Genomic DNA, 17,427 nt, shown 5'->3' with positions numbered 1-17,427 from the left:
AGAAAACGTGGGTCTCAGAGGCCAAGGAGCTGCCTGGCTTCCTTCTGACCTCGGGAAGAATGACGGGTCTCCCCAGTCACGTGCATCTCCCTCCTGCCCTCTAGAGACCCAGGCCACCCCCAGCCTCAGGGTGGAGCCGCCTGGGAAGCAAGGGTGAGGTCGGTGGCCCTGCTTCCATTCCCGACTAAGGCTGCCTCAATCATAACAAGATTCTTTGTTAAATATTAGGAATACTCACTGGAAATTGTGAAAGGTGAGGACTAAAACTGTAATACAAAGGTGAAATTTTTGCTTCTTTGATGGTGTCCTTTCTCTGGCAGTGTTCATTGTACAGAGCCTGCCCGCCACGAAACGAATCCAGGATTGTGGAGACAGCCAGTGTCACCACTATGGAATGTACTATTCAGAAGTTTTAAAATGGGCAACCACCTGCTGTGAGCCAGCCCCCCACCACCACCCCCGCCCCGATCCATCGGTCCGTCGACGGCCCTGCAGAATGCTTGTGCAGTCCTCACGTGGCTTAGCCTCAGCACATTAACCCCAAACTGCCCTCGAGTGCCCCCCATCCCACACCATCAGAGGCACTCCCCCTCAGGAACACAAACCAGGACCATACCGTGATGTAACAAAAACCCCTTCCGGTCCAAAACCAAAAGAAGTGAGAGTTTTATTTCACATATGTGTCTTCACTCTGCCACTAACATTAAACTGACATGAATTGTACATAGTTTAGTTGTAACTCTCCGTGGGCAGAATTCATTGGGGCTGGAGATTATTTGGTACAAAGGGGATGCAATTGCTTAAGCCGAACTTTCTGGGCTACTGGGTGGCTAGAGAAACAGGTCTGGGGACAAGAGAGAGATGTGAGCTTTGAGTTTAAATCCCCAGTGTACCTCCTCTTACTAGCTTTGAAGTCATGGACAGTTACATAAGCTCTGTAAACTTGACTTTACTCATCTGTAAAATGGGGGCGATTGACAATGCCTTCCTCAAGGTGTGAGCAGATTAAGGGAAATAATGGCTGTAAAGCACATAGCACTAGGTTGGCTCGTGGTAGATGCTAATAAGTAGCGGCTGTGGGCTATGATAATATGATAATAGTTTCAAGCCCTGTTAACACTTACCGCCACTTTTGTCACGCCATCGGTTAAGTCCTGAGTGGCCCATGCTGTGCCGGATTACCAGCTGGGCTTTTCTGCCTCTCAGCTTGACTCAAAGGAGCCAACCCAAGTTGAAAAACGGTCTGTTCTGCCTGACGGCTGTGGCACGGTTGTGTGCCTATGGGTCTGTTTCGAGTAATGGTGAATAAGGCAGAAGAAGAACAGTTTGACATTTTAGATCCATCCCAGGTGGTATTTGCCTGGTGCATCTTTCATTGTTTTGCTTTTCAACGGAGGAGGAGAGACTTGAAAGAAATGCCTCCTCTGACAGCGAGGAGGAGTTTGGCGTAGGCGCCACGTAGCAGTTCAGGCTTTCGTGTAGTCACGTTCTAGAAGGAGACTGCACCGCACAGCGACTGTGCTGGACCCCGGCCGGGGTCGCCCTGGGCTGGGATCTACATTCCCCGGCTCCTGTGCGTGCCCGCTCTACCGCCCTAACGCACCAGCACTTGCATTTAATGGCACTGGGGGGGCTTTTTCTTTTTCTTTTTTTTTTTCCTTAAAAATGAAATTGGAAGTAACCGGAAACAACAACAAAAAAAAAAAAAGGAAAAGGAACCTGCCAAAGATGGTTTGCAAACCAGGGTCCTCTGGCGAGATGGAGAAAGCGGGCAAGCCAGCACTTCTACATGACAGTGTCCTTGTGTGGGATTACATAGTTTACAACACCTCGCTCTTAATACGAGGGAGAAGTGCGGGACTTTTCTCGAACCTAGTCCCTTCATTTTAACGTCACTGAAATGGTGTCACGGGGCGGAGAGCTTTGGGATACTCTGCGCTAATGAGGCACCGTCTCTCACTGTGCTTGTGCATCGAGAGGAAGCCACTGCCCAGCGTCCTTCGCTCGCCTGCAGTGATCAGGCATTGCACCTGCCCGGGCAGCCAGGGAAGGGGCAGGAAATGGTTCCTCCTCGGACATGCCATCATCTTCTCAGCCTGCACACGGAGAGCCGCTGTAGCAGCGGCACTGGTCTAGCTGGGCAGAGGGTCTACACGGGAGACAAGACTCAGCTCCCATGGCAGCTTGTGCCAGGGACACGCAGTCCAGCCTTGAGGCCCGGAAAGGCGAGGGGAGGCCGGAAGTGAGCGGAGAAGGCGAGGGAGCTGGCCAGCGGAGCAGTGCTTGTGCGAGAGCCGGAATGTAAGGTGTCGGGGAGGGGGTGGGTTGTACAGTGAGAACTGAGCTGGGAGACAAGAGAGGCTGATCAGGAGCTACGTCAACCCTGTGTAAAGTATGCACTTCATCTTGATGCCAGCGGGGTTTTACATGGAGGGGGTGACGGGCTCAGGTTTGCACTTTAGGAAGCTCCCCCTGACTCCAGCGTGAAGGCAGAGGAGTTATAACCCAGGTCCAGGAAAGACCAGCAGCGGGGCTAAACTTCAGGTAGAGGGAGAGGGACCAAGAGAGTTCGTGGACTCTGGGGACATTAAGCAGGTGGAATTGGTGGGACTTGATCCTTGGCCTCAAAATTAGTGTGTTTGGTGGTAGGAGGAGGGGTCTCAGACTGAGAGGGAAGTCAAGGATGGTTCGATGGTTTATAAATGAGGACAGTTCTTTGAGATGGATATGTTGTTCTTCCTAAAGTCGTGTCTGCAGTGGAGCGAGCTGGGCTTCTTGTCATTCTTTGCAGGACCAGGTGGACACGCTGACCTTCCAGAGCCAGTGTCTGCGGGACCGAGCCAGACGCTTTGAGGAGGCTCTGCGGAAGAACACCGAAGAGCAGCTGGAGGTAGTCCTGCTCCCCAGGCCCGGCGGCCCCACCGGGGCCTCACCCCGGGAGTCACCTCAGGGGTACCTCAGGACCTCTGTGTGGATCCGCTGCCGCAGTGATGGCTAGCCAGGACATGTCCCTGTCAGCACCTCTCTCCTGACACACAGCACAGCTGTGGGTTTCTCCAGCGACATGTTATCCTTGCCAGTGGCCCACTGCCCCCCCACCAGCCACTGTCCCTGAGCTCTCCACCCTGGCCAGGACCTGCCCTTCCACTCCATTCTCCCCCAGCTTCGGTTAGGCTGGCACGGGAGGCACCCCTCAGTGCCTGCCTTAGTAGGGTGAGGGCAGTGTTTTCCAGAAAAGCAGGCAAAATTCCTTCCCACTGATAGAGGGTTGCCAGATAAAATACAGGACACCCAGTTCCATTTGAATTCTAAATAAGTGAATTTTTTAGTATAAGTAAATCCCATGTAATACTTATACTTAAAAGGTGGTTTATCTGGAATTCTTAACTCAATGTCCTATATTTTGTTGTTGTTGTTGTTACATCTGGCAACCTTACTGTAGCATTTCTTTTTCTAAAGTGCCTTCTGTGTGCTTTTTAAACCACTTTGCTCATTTCCCATGCAAGGATGGCCCCCCACCCCAACTCTGCATGGGCACAGGGGAGACCTGTAAATCCCAACTTCTCTGTTGAATCAAGCAATCTGGGTCAATGTTAAAAGCCAGTGTTGAATTTACTCTTTTTACCCCATGAGCTCCCTTTTGGGGATGGGCTGGTCGCTTCCAGCCGTCCCAGCATCCAGAGTTTTCAGTAGATGGTGGCCTTACCTCCCTTGTTCCCCAGGGAGCTGGATTTCTTATAGCATTTCCCGTGGGAAATCCGTGAGCATTCATCTTTTTAAAAAAAATTTTTATTGTTATGTTAATCACCATACATTACATCATTAGTTTTTGATGTAGTGTTCCATGATTCATTGTTTGTGCATAACACCCAGTGCTCCATGCAGAACGTGCCCTCCTCAATACCCACCACCAGGCTAACCCATCCTCCCACCCCCTTCCCCTCTAGAACCCTCAGTTTGTTTTTCAGAGTCCTTCATCTCTCATGGTTCGTCTCCCCCTCCGATTTCCCCCCCCTTCATTCTTCACCTCCTGCTATTTTCTTTTTTTTTTTTCTTAACATATATTGCATTATTTGTTTCAGAGGTACAGATCTGAGATTCAACAGTCTTGCACCATTCACAGCGCTTAACCAGAGCACATACCCTCCCCAGTGTCTATCACCCAGTCACCCCATCCCTCCCACCCCAGCCCCCACTCCAGCAACCCTCAGTTTGTTTCCTGAGATTAAGAGAGCATTCATCTTTTATCAGGGAAGGCTGTGAGTGGGCTCACACGAGCTCCGGTAGGTCTGGGGAAGCTTGGTACAGAAGGCTAGATTTAGCTGAGTTCACAGCACTGGCGAATACCGGGCTTTTGCTGGGGCCCCTGGTAAATAGCTCTTACTCTCCGCCGTTGTAGATTGCATTGGCCCCCTATCAGCACTTGGAAGAAGACATGAAGAGTCTGAAGCAGGTGTTAGAGATGAAGAATCAGCAAATACACCAGCAGGAAAAGAAGATTATTGAGCTGGAAAAACTGGTGAGTTGGCCTGCCTCATTGGGAGAGCCCCAGTAAGCTGAAGGATATACCTTACTGTCATCACGGACGTCTTCATTCACTGCATCCAGAGGGTGCGCCCTTCCCTGTCCATTGCTTACTCCTGAGCAGGAAATGCCATAGCTGAGTCTCGAGATCTTTCTTAGGGAGCCAGGAATTCTGATAAGGAATCCGAGGTGGCGAGCCCTCCTGACTGCCTGCCTCCATCCCCCATCCGTCACTCCTCCCCTGGGGGACGGCTGCTTCCTCCCTCCTCCCTGCAGGGGATGGGTGCTGAGCCAGCATCCGGGGAGCATCACTGAGGTGTGTGCCAGGCACTGCGCAGAGCACTTCACGTGTTTGTTCTTTAACCCCCGACAGCAATCCCCTGGAGCAGGTACCGGTCAGAGGCTCCTTTCATAGATTCAGGCACAGATGGAGGCCTGGGCAGAGAGCGTAGCCCACCCAGAGCCCGCTGATGAGTGGATGGGACTCCAGGTCCAGGGCTCCCGAGGCCTGCTCTCATAACCCGCTCTCATAACCTCCCTCCCCTTCAACCCGGCTTCCCTTCAACCCGGCTTCCCCAGAACTGGCAAAGGTGCCCTTTGGGGAAACAGAGCACCCCCGAGCTCACGCCCCTCCCCTGCAGGCACAAGGGTCCTGCAAGGGCTGGAGCAGGAGACAGTCATCCTGAGTGGCTAGCAGAGCAATGTGCTTCCAAGGAGACACCATCTCGATGGGGAGGCTGATGTAAGGGTCCCAGATAGACTTTCTTGCTTTTTTACTGGTACATTTAAAATAAACGTTGATGCTATAAAAAGCAAAGACATGCATTATAAGAAATTATAAGCTAAACAAAAACAAGAAAGTTAGAAGATATTTCCAAATGCTGTTAGCACTTCCCAGAGCTTTTCCTCGGTACCGTGGACGTGCCCCACACACGGAGACCTTTGTGTCCTGCTTTCTTCCAGCCAGCGGCTCTTTAACTTGCCATCTCAGTAACTGATCATCTCATCTACCTTGTCAAGTTCCCTGCCTGTGTCTGAAATATCCCTTGAAGCTGGTTTTCCCAAGCCAGGAGCTGGTCTAGATGCACCCGTTGTATTCGGTTGTCATGTCCTCTCTTTATCTAGCACCTCCGCTCCCTGCGGACGTCTCATACTGCAGGTGCTCATCAGGTGGGATGGGGGCAGACTGCAGTGTGACTGTTGGTAAGCAGCATCCTGGGCCATGGTGACCATGGGGCACCGCCCTGCCATGCAGCCCCGCCCACATAAGGACTGACAACCGTCCTCCTCCAGGCTGGGCCATCTGCATTCAGTTGTCTGGTCACCCACAAACTTTAGGGTTTATTTGGCTGTTTTTAGCCATGTTCCAGGCATTCTGCAGCCACGCATGACTTCTCCTTCCAGAAACCTTTCTAGGCATAAAGAAAGAACTGATGTAATCACTTCCCATTTCCTGGGAGCAAAGACGAAGGTTGTAGGGAAGTTTGTGGAACAGAACTCAGCTCTTTGGCTCTGACTCCTAGTCCTAGTCATGGAAGGGCGACAGTTATCCTCGAAGATTAACAACCCAACAGTGAATTTGTCATTTTCTCTTCAAAAAATAATTTATTTCTGAATTTATCTTAGAATGGAACTGTACTTCTGCAAGGCCCTACGGGACACACGGACAGAGGAAAAGGCATAAATTGTGGGGGAATAACAACCATGGAAAATGTTGTTTTCGGATCATGTACCAAGCCCGTCTCAGGCTTTGGGTTCCTGGCTGCCCATACCCTCAGAAGGAAAAAAATGTGTCCACATTACTTCTATTTCTACCCCTCCGTTAATTCAGAACGTCATATTGTGCATGCATGCTGGGGCCGGGAATGCCAATGCAGCGCAGCTGACCATCAGGAAAAACCAGGGGACCCATCAGCCAAACTAGGTCCTGGTGGTGTTCCCTTATCTCTGACAGCGTATCTCTGACTGCAGGGACACACACTGTAAGAAATGTATTCGTGGGGCGCATGGAAGGCTCAGTTGTTTAAGTGTCTGCCTTCAGCTCAGGTCATGATCCTGCGGTCCTGGGATCGAGTCCTGATCAAGCCTGCTTCTCCCTCTGCCTCTGCCCCTCCCCCGGCTTATGCTCTCTCTCTCTCTCTCTCTCTCTCTCTCTCTCTCTCTCTCTCTCTCTCTCCCTCCCTCCCTCTCTCTCTCAAATAAATAAATAAAATCTTTAAAAAAAAGTATTCTACACAGGAACCTGATGTATGTACACACACACACACACATATAATATATGGAAAAACATATCTAAAATATGACTAACAATATACTTTTACTATATACAGTGCACTCTGATATTTTCTGTTCTGTTTCATTTTGTTTAAAAAAGAAATGCTACCTACATCTCTCTAACTTGATTTTACAACCCACTAATGCATTGCAAACTGCAGTTTGCAAAGCACTGTTCTTTTTTTTTTTTTAAGATTTTATTTATTTATTTGAGAGAAAGAGCGCGAGTGTGTGAGTGGGGGAGGGGAAGGGGGGACGTGCAAGCAGACTCTGCAACAAGCGTGCGGAGCCTGACACGGGGCTCCATCTCAGGACCCTGGGATCATGACCTGAGCCAAAATCGAGAATTGGACACCCAACCCACTGAGCCACCCAGGTGCCCCGCAAAGCACTGTTCTTGATGATCCTCCAAAGCCCAGAAGCCAAGGGCTCTGGTCTTCTACCTTTGTCATGGCCTTGCTGAGAACCTCTTAACCCTGCATCCTTTATAGGCAGAAAAGAACATTGTCCTAGAAGAAAAGATCCAAGTTCTCCAGCAGCAGAATGAAGACCTCAAAGCAAGGATTGACCAGAACACCGTTGTCACAAGGTAGGTGGGCCTGGGTAAGCTTAACGAGGCACATGTCACCTACAAAGTGGCTTTGCTCTTGAGCTCGTTGGAGGGCTCTGTTTTGGTTCCAGCATCCACTTTATCTCATTCCTCTGAGCTGTGAGGCTTCCTCACAGGCTCTTGGCATGTCACATAGGGAAAGAAGAATAAAACATGCCATGGGGACCACAGAGCCTGTCTGCTGGCTCTGCATATCAGTGGTCCCCCCCTTGGGGGAAATGAGTGAAACTGGCAGAAGTGCAAAGCAGAGGTCTCCAGTACAGCTGGGAGATGGAGGGGGTTATTTCTGGGGAGTTTGGAGAGGGCCACCTGCTGGGTATTCCCAGGCGAAAGAGAAAAACCACGTGAGCACCATTAGCTCCCCGGCGGAGAGCCAGGTAGGGCCCTCCGCTGCCGAGCTGTGGTCCTGGGCCAGCCTGGCCATGGCAGTGGGAAAGGTGCGGGGTGACCAAGCCAGTGAAGCCACGCAGCCGAATTCAGCTGCTCTGAGTAACACCGTTCCCATCTCTGTCCCCTGCTCTGTGATGCTCCAACCTTCAAAGAAGGATGCAGTGGTCCTCCACTCTGCTATCAGAGTGGAGTAAAGCAGGGTTTGGGCTGGATCAGCCAGCTGGAGCTTACAGGCGGGCCTCGGAGCTACTGTGGTTTCGGTTCCAGACCACCGCAATAAAGCAAGTGTCACAGTGAAGCAATCCAATGAATTTTGCCCAAATGAATGGTTTCCCAGTACATCTAAAAGTCACGTTTACACTATCCTATAGTCTACTAAGTGTGAAATGCCATTATGTCTAAAAAAGCGATGTACATACCTTAATTTAAAAATACTTTATTGCTAGGGGTGCCTGGGTAGCTCAGTCGGTTAAGCATCTGCCTTCGGCTCAGGTCATGACCCCAAGGTCCCGGGATCGAGTCCTGCATTAGGCTCCATGCTCAGCGTGGAGCCCGCTTCTCCCTCTGCTTGCTGCTCTCCCTGCTTGTGCTTTCCTTCTCTCTCTCTCTCTCTCTCTGACAAATATATAAAATCTTTAAAAAAGTAAAAATACTTTATTGCTGAAAAATGCAAACCATCATCTAAACTTTCAGCGAGTCGTAATCTTTTTGCCGGTGGAGGGTCTTGGCTCATTGTCGATGGCTGCTGACTGATCAGATTGGGGGTTGCTGAAGGCTGGAGAAGTCTGTGCCAGTTTCTTAAAACAACAATGACGTTTGCCCCATCGATTGACTCTTCCTTTCATGAACTATTTCTCCAAAGTGTGTGATGCTGTTTGATAGCATTTCATCCACAGTCGAACTTCTTTCAAAACTGGAGTCAGTCCTCTCAAACCCTGCTACTGCTTTATCAGCTAAGTTGATGTCATATTCTAAATCCTTTGTGGTCATTTCAATAGTCTTCATGGTGTCTTCACCAGCAGAATCCATCTCAAGAATCCACTTTCTTGGCTCATCCATGAGAAGCAGCTCCTCAACCGTTTAAGTTGGATCATTGGATTGCAGCAATGCGGTCCCATCTTCAGGGCCCACTTCTAGTCCAGTTCTTTTGCTGTTTCCACCACCTCTGCAGTGACTGCCCCCACTGATGTCCTGAACCCCTCCAAGTCCTCCGTGAGGGTGGGAACCAACCTCTCCCAAACTCCTGTGAATGTGGAGACTTTGACCTCTTCCCATGAATTATGAATGTTCTTAATGGCATCTAGAGTGGTGAATTCTTTCCAGAAGGTTTTCAATTGTCCAGCTCCATCAGAGGAATCACTCTCTATGGCGGCTATAGGCTTACAAAATGTGTTTCTTAGAGAATAAGACTTGGAAGTCAAGATGACTCCGTGATCCAGGGGCTGCAGAATGGATGCTCTGTCAGCAGGCATGAAAACAACATTCATCTGGTCCGTCTCCGTCAGAGCTCCTGAAGGACCAGGTGCATGGTCAGTGCACAGTAATATTTAGATAGGAATCGTTTTTCTCAGCAGCAGGTCTCAACAGTGGGCTTCCAATATTCGGTGAACCATGTTGTAAACAGACATGCTGTCATCCGGGCTCTGTCGTTCCACGTACAGAGCACAGGCAGAGTAGGCTGAGCATCGTTCTGAAGGGCCCGAGGATTTCCAGAACGGTCAGCGAGCACTGGCTTCAACTGAGGTCACCAGCTGCGTTAGCCCCTGACAGGACAGTCAGCCTGGCCTTTGAAGCTCTGAAGCCGGGTCCTGACTTCTCCTCTGGAGCTCTGAAAGTCCTCGATGGCATCTTCTTCCAGTAGAAGGCTGTCTTGTCTACACTGAAAACCTGCTGTCGAGTGTAGCCACCTTCATTGCTATCGTAGCTGGACCTTCTGGAGAACTTGCTGCAGCTTCTCCACCAGCCCTCGCGGCTTCACCTTGCGCTTTCTGTTGTGGAGCTGGCTTCTTTCCTCCAACCTCATGAACCAACCTCTGCCAGCTTCAGACTTTCCTTCTGCAGCCTCCTCACCTCTCTCAGCCCTCAGAATTACAGAGAGCTAGCTAGGACCTAGCTCTGGATTAGGCTTCGGCTTAAGGGCATGCTGGGGCTGGTTTGCTCTTCTCTCCAGACCACTCGAACTTTCTCCACCTCAGCAGTAAGGCTGTTTCTCTTTCTTATCATTCATGTGTTCCCTGGAGCGGCACTTTTAATGTCCTCGAAGAACCTTTCCTTCGCATTCCCAGCTTGGCTGTCAGCCCATCAAGGCTTCACCATGACTTTCTCACTAAGCTCTGGTTAAGAGTGGGAGGTGTGCAACTCTCCCTTTCATTTGAACACTTAGAGGCCACCGTAGGGTTATTCACTGGTCTGACTTCAATATTGTTGTGTCTCAGGAAATAGGGAGACACCCAAGGAGAGGGAGAGCGATGGGGGAATGGCTGGTCGACAGAGCGGTCAGAACACACACAACATTAATTGGTTAAGTTTGCGATCTCACACGGGCACGGTCTGTGGTACCCCAAAACAATTACAATAGCGACATCAAAGATCACCGATCACAGATCAGCATAACAAATATAATAATAATGAAAAAGCTTGAAATACTGCAAAAATTAGCAGACTGTGACGCAGAGACGTGACGTGAGCAAAGGCCGTTGGAAATGTGGCGTTCGAGGGCTGCCACAAACCTTCAACTTAGAAAAGACACAATACCTGCCAAGTGCAGCCAAGTGAAGCATAATACAATGAGGCGTGCCTGCATTTCATCCAGGAGGACAGAGCCCTCTCCGTGAGACCCGCGCCTGCGCCCTGGCCCACTACTCAGCTGTACTCCTGTTGGATCTGCCTGTGTCACCCTGTGATGCACACACTTGTGCACACACGCACACTCACATGCATACTTGTGCTTCCTGTCACACATGTGCCCATTCGTGTGCCCGCTCCCAGACTTGCAGTCACGCTCCCTCGAATGCACGCACACTCTTGCGTGCAGCCCCCTCCCAGGTCACACGCATGTACTTGCACACATTCACACACATTGCCTCCGCAACTGAACTCGGGGTGCCGCAGTTCGTTCCCACCCCAGAGGCTCACAGGAGAGCCTGTGCGGGGGCAGTAGGTCCGTCACGCCCCTCCCCCAGGGGGAGCTGGAGCCTCTGCTCAACCTGAGCCACTGCACGTCCCCGGGAAATCACAAAGGCACCCTGATCCAAAGAGCAAGTCCAGGCTTTATCCAAGTGAGCTGGCTTCCCGGGCTAGGTCCATCCAGCTACAAAATGCAACAAAGCGAGCAACTCACACTTCCTGACAGACGGCACAGGATGCCTTGATTCATTTTTCATTTAGCATCCCTTCTCAACAAACATTAACCGAGCATCTGTTATGTGCCAGACACCAGGCTGGATGCTGAGGATTCAAAGAAGGCTCTGGTCCGTGTCCCCGAGGGCTCTCCGACCAGCCGGCGGGCAGATGCACAGATCAGCATTTGCAGCAGGGGAAGGCAGTTGCTACCACGGAGCCCCGAGCCAGGGGCAGGGAGGCCCGGAGGGTCCTTTGGCTGACGGCACTGTCCCTGTGCTGTCCTTAGTGTTGGTCGCCACTCTCTCTGAGCCTCCTGGGCGGCACACCCACCCCAGCTCTCCACTTCCCCCCTTTCCTCTTCTGCCTTCAGCATTTGCTCTGTCCAGTGGACAACTAGCGCCTCCCCTGACCGGGCAGAGGGACTGGGAGATGAATGGGGACGGATGTGTCCGTGGGACAAGTGGAAATCACGTTTCAGCCCATGGCTCTTGGTCACCGTGGTCCCACTTGTCCCTGTCCTCCCGCAGGCGCAACCGCCTCCTCCCGTGCCCCAAGCCCACGGGCAGGGTGGATCTCACGTTCAGGGCCTCCCCGCAGGATTGCTGACTGTTTCTTGTTCTCCTCATGCAGACAACTGTCGGAGGAAAATGCTAATCTGCAGGAATATGTCGAGAAAGAAACCCAGGAGAAGAAGAGATTGAGCCGAACCAACGAAGAGCTGCTTTGGAAGCTCCAAACTGGGGACCCAACCAGCCCGGTTAAACTCTCCCCCACGTCCCCTGTTTACCGCGGCTCCTCCTCGGGGCCCTCCTCTCCCGCCAGAGTCAGCACAACGCCCAGATGACGCCGCACCACGCAGCCTGCGGGAGCCCTGGCTCCCGTCCACGTCCACCCGGTGGTTCCACCCGGAGGCAGTCAGGACCGGGGGCCGGCCCGCGGCCGGCCCTGCGCGCATGCCCAGTAGCTGCCTAGCTGCATCCTAAGCAAAGTCCTCTTCTGATCCTCACATAAGACTGTCCCGGTGTTGCACTTAGGAAAGTGTAAACGGTAGTGTCTGATGTGCAAACGTTTGACCGTAGGTAGAGCCAAAAGAAAGAAAGAAACTCCAACTGTTCTTGAGCAATGAACTTTCACTGCAGAATTTCAGGTTAGTTACAAGTAGCTCAGTTTTGAATATACATTGAATAATCATTGTGTACTGCACCGATATGTGTGTATATTTAGATACACGTATATACACATGCAGTGGTTCTGAATTGCATTTTTTATAACATGAAGTGCTGACATATTTTGGTGAAGGTCAGCAGTTTTCTAACTTGTGCCTAAGAATTATTGGGATATGAAAATGCATTTCTATCTAGCTTCCCAGGAATATTTCTACCCAAAATAGAAAAAGGAAAAAAAAAAAAGATACAGAGAAGAAGCGCCTTTCAACCTACCACCAAGTGGTACTCTAACACAAACACCAGCGATTTGTGAACGGTAACTGCCTTTGGAACAGTCAGCTTCTTAGTCAACATGATGTGAGGTCACTATTATTCCATTCGCAAGTTTTAATTATTAATACTCCTGTCGTGAGTGCCTAAGGGATAGCAGTGGGCAACCCTGAGGGGTTTAGCAGTTTTGCAGATGATACTCATGACAGTGAATCATCTACAGTCTTGTAAACACAAGTTTTGCTTTTTTTCCTAAGTGGCATCTTGGAATCCGTCATTAAGCTACTGCACCCTCGGGAAAATACGGAGGAGCATGACCTTCTGGAGTGAGGGTGAGGATGACCTTGGAGTTGGCCAAGACCATCCGCGCTCCGTCCTCCAGAAGGCAAATTGCTGATAGGATCTGTATTTTGACGGAGCAGAGTAGGAAAATGTCCTCTGGCAGCCCCATGTGGTGTGCTCTGATGCAATTCTCTAAATGGTCAACCCACCAAAAGATGACCCGCAGGCCCCCATTTCATAGGCAACCAACCTCCCAGCAGTTTGGTTCTATAACTCAGCCCCATCACTGCACACTGAGATGGCTCAGGGGTTCTAGCAGGGGCTTCCAGAATGCCGACTCTTCCATCCTGGGGGATCCGTTCCAAGCTGTGCTCAACCATCACATGGCCTCCCACAAAAGCCAGGCGTATTTTCTGCCCGATGACCAAGCTGTCCCACAGCCACCAGCGGTCCCTTCTTAGGCCCAGGAGGTTCTTCCCGATGGAAGAGCCCTACGGAACGGCCAGCCAGCGGTCCCTGGCTCCTGGACTGGCATTTGTCTCGGCAACGGTAGACGTAGAATGTGAACGAACGCTCCCCCCGTAGTGCTGTGGAACGGTAGGAGCATGACACACAAACAAAGACGTAGTTTTAACAGTTGATACGGTGACATTAATGATGCCTTTGTTTCCTGTTTGTGACAAAGGCCCTGCACTTTCTGCCGACGGCCCCTCAGAATGGTCCTGAGCACAGGGCTGCCTCCGAGCCGGCCCGAGGCAAGCAGACTCATGCAGGGATGCTCCGTGCGCCAGAGCCACGGAGCCAGGAGGAAATGGCCCGCAGAAGGGGCCACCTTGCCCGGGGCCCTGCCTGCTCGCCACACGTGCAGCCGGCCCGAAGACAGGCCTGGTCTGTGCTCCTTGTGGGAGTCAAGGTTGGGCTTGTCGGCCTCAGGGACATCTCACTTCTAGCAAACCTCCAAGGGTCTTTGCCCATCCTCGGGACATACACAGTAGATCCCCATTGAAGAAACATGTCTTTTTTCCTTTAGCGGCTCTGCATGATGTTGTGATATTGAGTTGGGCATTCCATTAGAGTAGATCATGCCACGTTGACTAAATACACAATTATTTATTCTATTAGCAGGCACCACCTGCAAAAACGGTCGTTCGGCGGTAGCTCGGCTCCGCCCGTTAGGAACCGCTTCCATAAGGACACCTGCTAAATGCGTTACACAGCAATACAGATGTCAGTGTTACGTTAGAATGTGCTACAGTGTGTTAGCCTATTGCAGTCAAAGTCGTAGTGATGTTAGAACTAAGTAACCCCTCGCTAGGTGGACTAAAGCTTTGCCCTCACCAGCCCTGCCCTTGGGTACTTGAGCTAATTCCCACATTGCCCTGGCTTCGTTCCTTCGTCATGGACACCCACCACGTGTTGCTCCTATCCTGAAACGTGGGGGATGGCAGCCGCTGTGCCCCCTCCTCACCCCCCCCCCATTAGGACCTGGACCTCTCTGGACGTGGATGTCTCCCGGTCATCCACCTCCCGGGCTGGAGTGGTTCCCACATACCAATGCTACAGCCTCCCCACCTGCCTTGGACCCGCCAAACCTCACCAGCCTCTTCCTGGTGTTTGGGAGACATGTCTGAGCCCCGCACGCACCCCGGCCCACCACACGCTGGATGAGGTTCTGGGTGGGGGGGAGTGGGGTGTCCGGGGACGGGAGGGGGCTGCTGGGCTGTTGGCACACTTGGTGATTATTTGAATGGGGTCACACATTATTTATCTGGCCCCTACAGTTTCTGTGTTGCATATTTGTGTTTGAAGCATATTAAAATGAACTTGAGGGACCTTCTGTGATATGCACTTGATGTACCTGTCAGCCTGGCCCTCTCAGGCTTCAGGAAACGGAGGCTGGGGATCCAAGGCAGGGAGCAGGGAGGTGGGCTAGAGTCAGTTGGAAAAGGACACAAAAGACTGAGTACGGTCCCCTCACCACTGATTTTAAATTCAGACCTGAACAGGTGTATGTTTCCACCCCAAAGAGAGCTTGGTGTGTCCTAAATCCCATCAGTTTTATCTGGATCATCACAGACCTTTCTCTCGAGTGACAATGGCCACCATCATGCAGTTCCTTATCACGAGCCTTTTCCCCCAACCAGGGGGCTGGGGGACAGGGTGGGGGAACACAGGACCCTGGAGAGCTCTGTAGCTCTCCCTATAACACCCCCAAGTGCAGCCGGGACACCCGTTTCTACCTGAAAGCACTTGCCCCCACCCCTCACCTGCCTCAGGTTGGCCAGGCCGACCCTGCAGTGTCCACATGGGCCTGCCCCTTCCTGGGGTCACAGGGAGCCCCCCGGGTCGGCCAGCTCCCCGTGGTGGTTTTGCAGGGCATGTGGGAGTGGCAGCTACCTGAGAGACCCCAGCAAGCCTGCCCTCCGGGACAGCTGCCGAGCAAGAGACCTCTTGCAGGGGATAAATCAGGAGTCACTTCAGGACGTGAGAGGAACACCACAGTCCCCCTCTGAATCACCCACACCTCCAGATCATTGATGATGACTACTTATTGATTAATGATCTTAATCCTCGTCAACCTGTCCCAAACTGTTGTTTCTTTCGGGGGGGGGGTGTCTTGTGCCCTCCACTTCTATGACAACCACTTCCCCATTGTCCTTCCCCCTCCACATGAGGTAAACAAGGCACCCGTCAGCACCTCCACTTCACAGAAGAGCAGGTTGGTGACTCGCCCGCTGGCACGTGTAGCAAAAGAGGTTAGTGCTGGCTTCCTCTGGTTTGCAGAGAACCGCGTCCCCTCCCGCAGGTAACTTGCAGCAGGCAGAGGAGATCTTTGAAGGCAACTCAGTCACCTCCTCTGTGCCAAGGACCCTGGTACAGCCCACCACCCCATCGCATCTAGAAGGGAGTAGTGGAGGAGGTAAGCACAGGTAGAAACCTCCAAGCTGGATACTTCCCGCCTGCTACTGGAGTTGAAAGCTGGTCTCATGGCTGGTGCCGCATCATGCAACATCAATGTCCGGCCATCAAGCCACGACTCGGGCACCACACCCTGTCATTGCATCTGTGGTCCTCAAGAGTCAGAATTCTGCCCACTGGAGAGTTTGCGCCACAAGATTTAAAAAAACAAAAACACCGCCAAAGGCTAGTAGGCTGTCCTGGTTGTTAAGCCAAAGGGAGTTCATTCACTTAAGTTTGCTAACAGGGCGCTTCTCTTAAACATCCTGGAACAAAAACCTGGGGTTTCTGAGCACCCAGCTCAGTTCTTCCCCCTCAGCACGGAGGGAAGACGCGCTCAGGAGGGACAGGCTCGTTTGCCTCACTGGCACATCTCCGAGTTTTGCCAGTGCCAGCACCAAGCGGGGATCGGATGGTGTGCAGCCATAAGCGGGGACCACCCTGCTGCATGTGACCAAGGGCCCTGCCTGGTGCTCTGCGCCTCCTGCCCAGGGCAGCAGGCCGGCGGCACCCACTCCCAGAGCCCCGAGCAAGCCGTCCCTGCACAGTGGCTGCTGTCTGCAGAGGGCTTTCTTGTTTTAACGGCACCCGAATGAATGTGGCGGGGCCGAGTTGCGGTCCCCCCTCCCCTGCCACACTGTAGAGCGCAGGCACTCAGTAACCTCATTGTTTCAAGGAGCAAAAACTCAAAGCATCCATGGGAAAGTCCAGCCTGCACAAGGTCTCTCTCCTGCAGCTCAGTCCCAAGCCACCGGGATTAGGTGCTGACCCAGCTGGCCGGAGAGCGGCCTTCATTAGTAACAGCGGTGCCTGTTTTATTCACCGGGCCTTTACTCACATTGCATTTTATTCAATAGCCGCCGTTTCTGGCTCAGGGGGCAGCCAGAGTTTGGTAAAATGAAACTGTTCCCTTTTGAAGAGGGGCGGACAGGGTTACCCACGGTTGACATCCCAACCCTCCTGGCTCTGTTTGGTGGTCGTGCAAGGCTGGGCTGCGAGAGGCCGCCGTTTCCCAGGTTGTAGCCTGGTGAGAAGCTGCGGAGGATTCCTAGGTGCTGCCGTTGCCAAGCTGTCTGGGGGCAGCTTTTGACTCCCCAGAAGTGTTTCATAACCAAATTGCGAGGGGAAGCTTGCTCCCGACTGGAATCGCGTGTCGGGGCTCAGGGTTCCCTAAGAAATGGCTGAGACGAGGCTGGGGGCGCTCCTCGGGCTGCCCGCCCCGCGCCGTGCCGGCCGCTAGGTGGCGCTGCGGCGCCGCGGGAACGAGCTCCGCCTCGTGCTGGAGGTGGGCTCTTAGCGCACGCGCTCGGGCGGCCGCGACCTGCCCGCGTGGTCCCTCGCCGCGGCCCACACCCCCGCGCTGGGCTCCCCGGCGCCGGCAAGCTGTCCGCAGAGCCTCTAACGGGGAGATCGCTCGCGGGGGTCCGCCTGGGGGGGGCGACAGGGCGGCCTCCTGCCAGCCCGCGGCCCCGGCCTCACGGCACAGCCCGGCTGCGGAGCGGGGAGGCTGCGCAGTCCAAGCTCTGTGGCGGCCTGGGGTTCCGAGGGGCGGACGGTGAGGTGGGGCGCGGCTTGCGGACAGAGTCTCCTCCTGTACACCTGGTGTGAAGC

The 17,427-nt window shown here is 52.7% G+C and overlaps 1 protein-coding gene across 2 annotated transcripts in view; it reads left to right on the top strand.

Annotated features, from left to right (window-relative positions):
• The window catches only part of MTUS2 (microtubule associated scaffold protein 2), a 383,491-nt gene extending 368,107 nt beyond the window's left edge, over positions 1–15,384 (top strand). For both annotated transcript variants that reach the window (XM_045869255.2, XM_045869258.2), the window contains 4 exons: positions 2,792–2,890; positions 4,400–4,519; positions 7,290–7,387; positions 11,771–15,384. In XM_045869255.2, the coding sequence (XP_045725211.1) occupies positions 2,792–2,890; positions 4,400–4,519; positions 7,290–7,387; positions 11,771–11,984 (531 nt within the window). In that variant the 3' untranslated portion in view covers positions 11,985–15,384. The remainder of the gene's footprint in view (positions 1–2,791; positions 2,891–4,399; positions 4,520–7,289; positions 7,388–11,770) is intronic.
• Positions 15,385–17,427: the final 2,043 nt, after the last annotated feature.

Source organism: Mirounga angustirostris, unplaced genomic scaffold, assembly GCF_029215605.1.
Source record: "Mirounga angustirostris isolate CCGP_5_RB_7025 unplaced genomic scaffold, mMirAng1.0.hap1 SCAF_3, whole genome shotgun sequence".
NCBI classification, from domain to species: Eukaryota; Metazoa; Chordata; class Mammalia; order Carnivora; family Phocidae; genus Mirounga; species Mirounga angustirostris.
The sequence above is the reverse complement of the archived record's forward strand: the minus strand, read 5'-3'. Positions and strand labels throughout refer to the sequence as shown.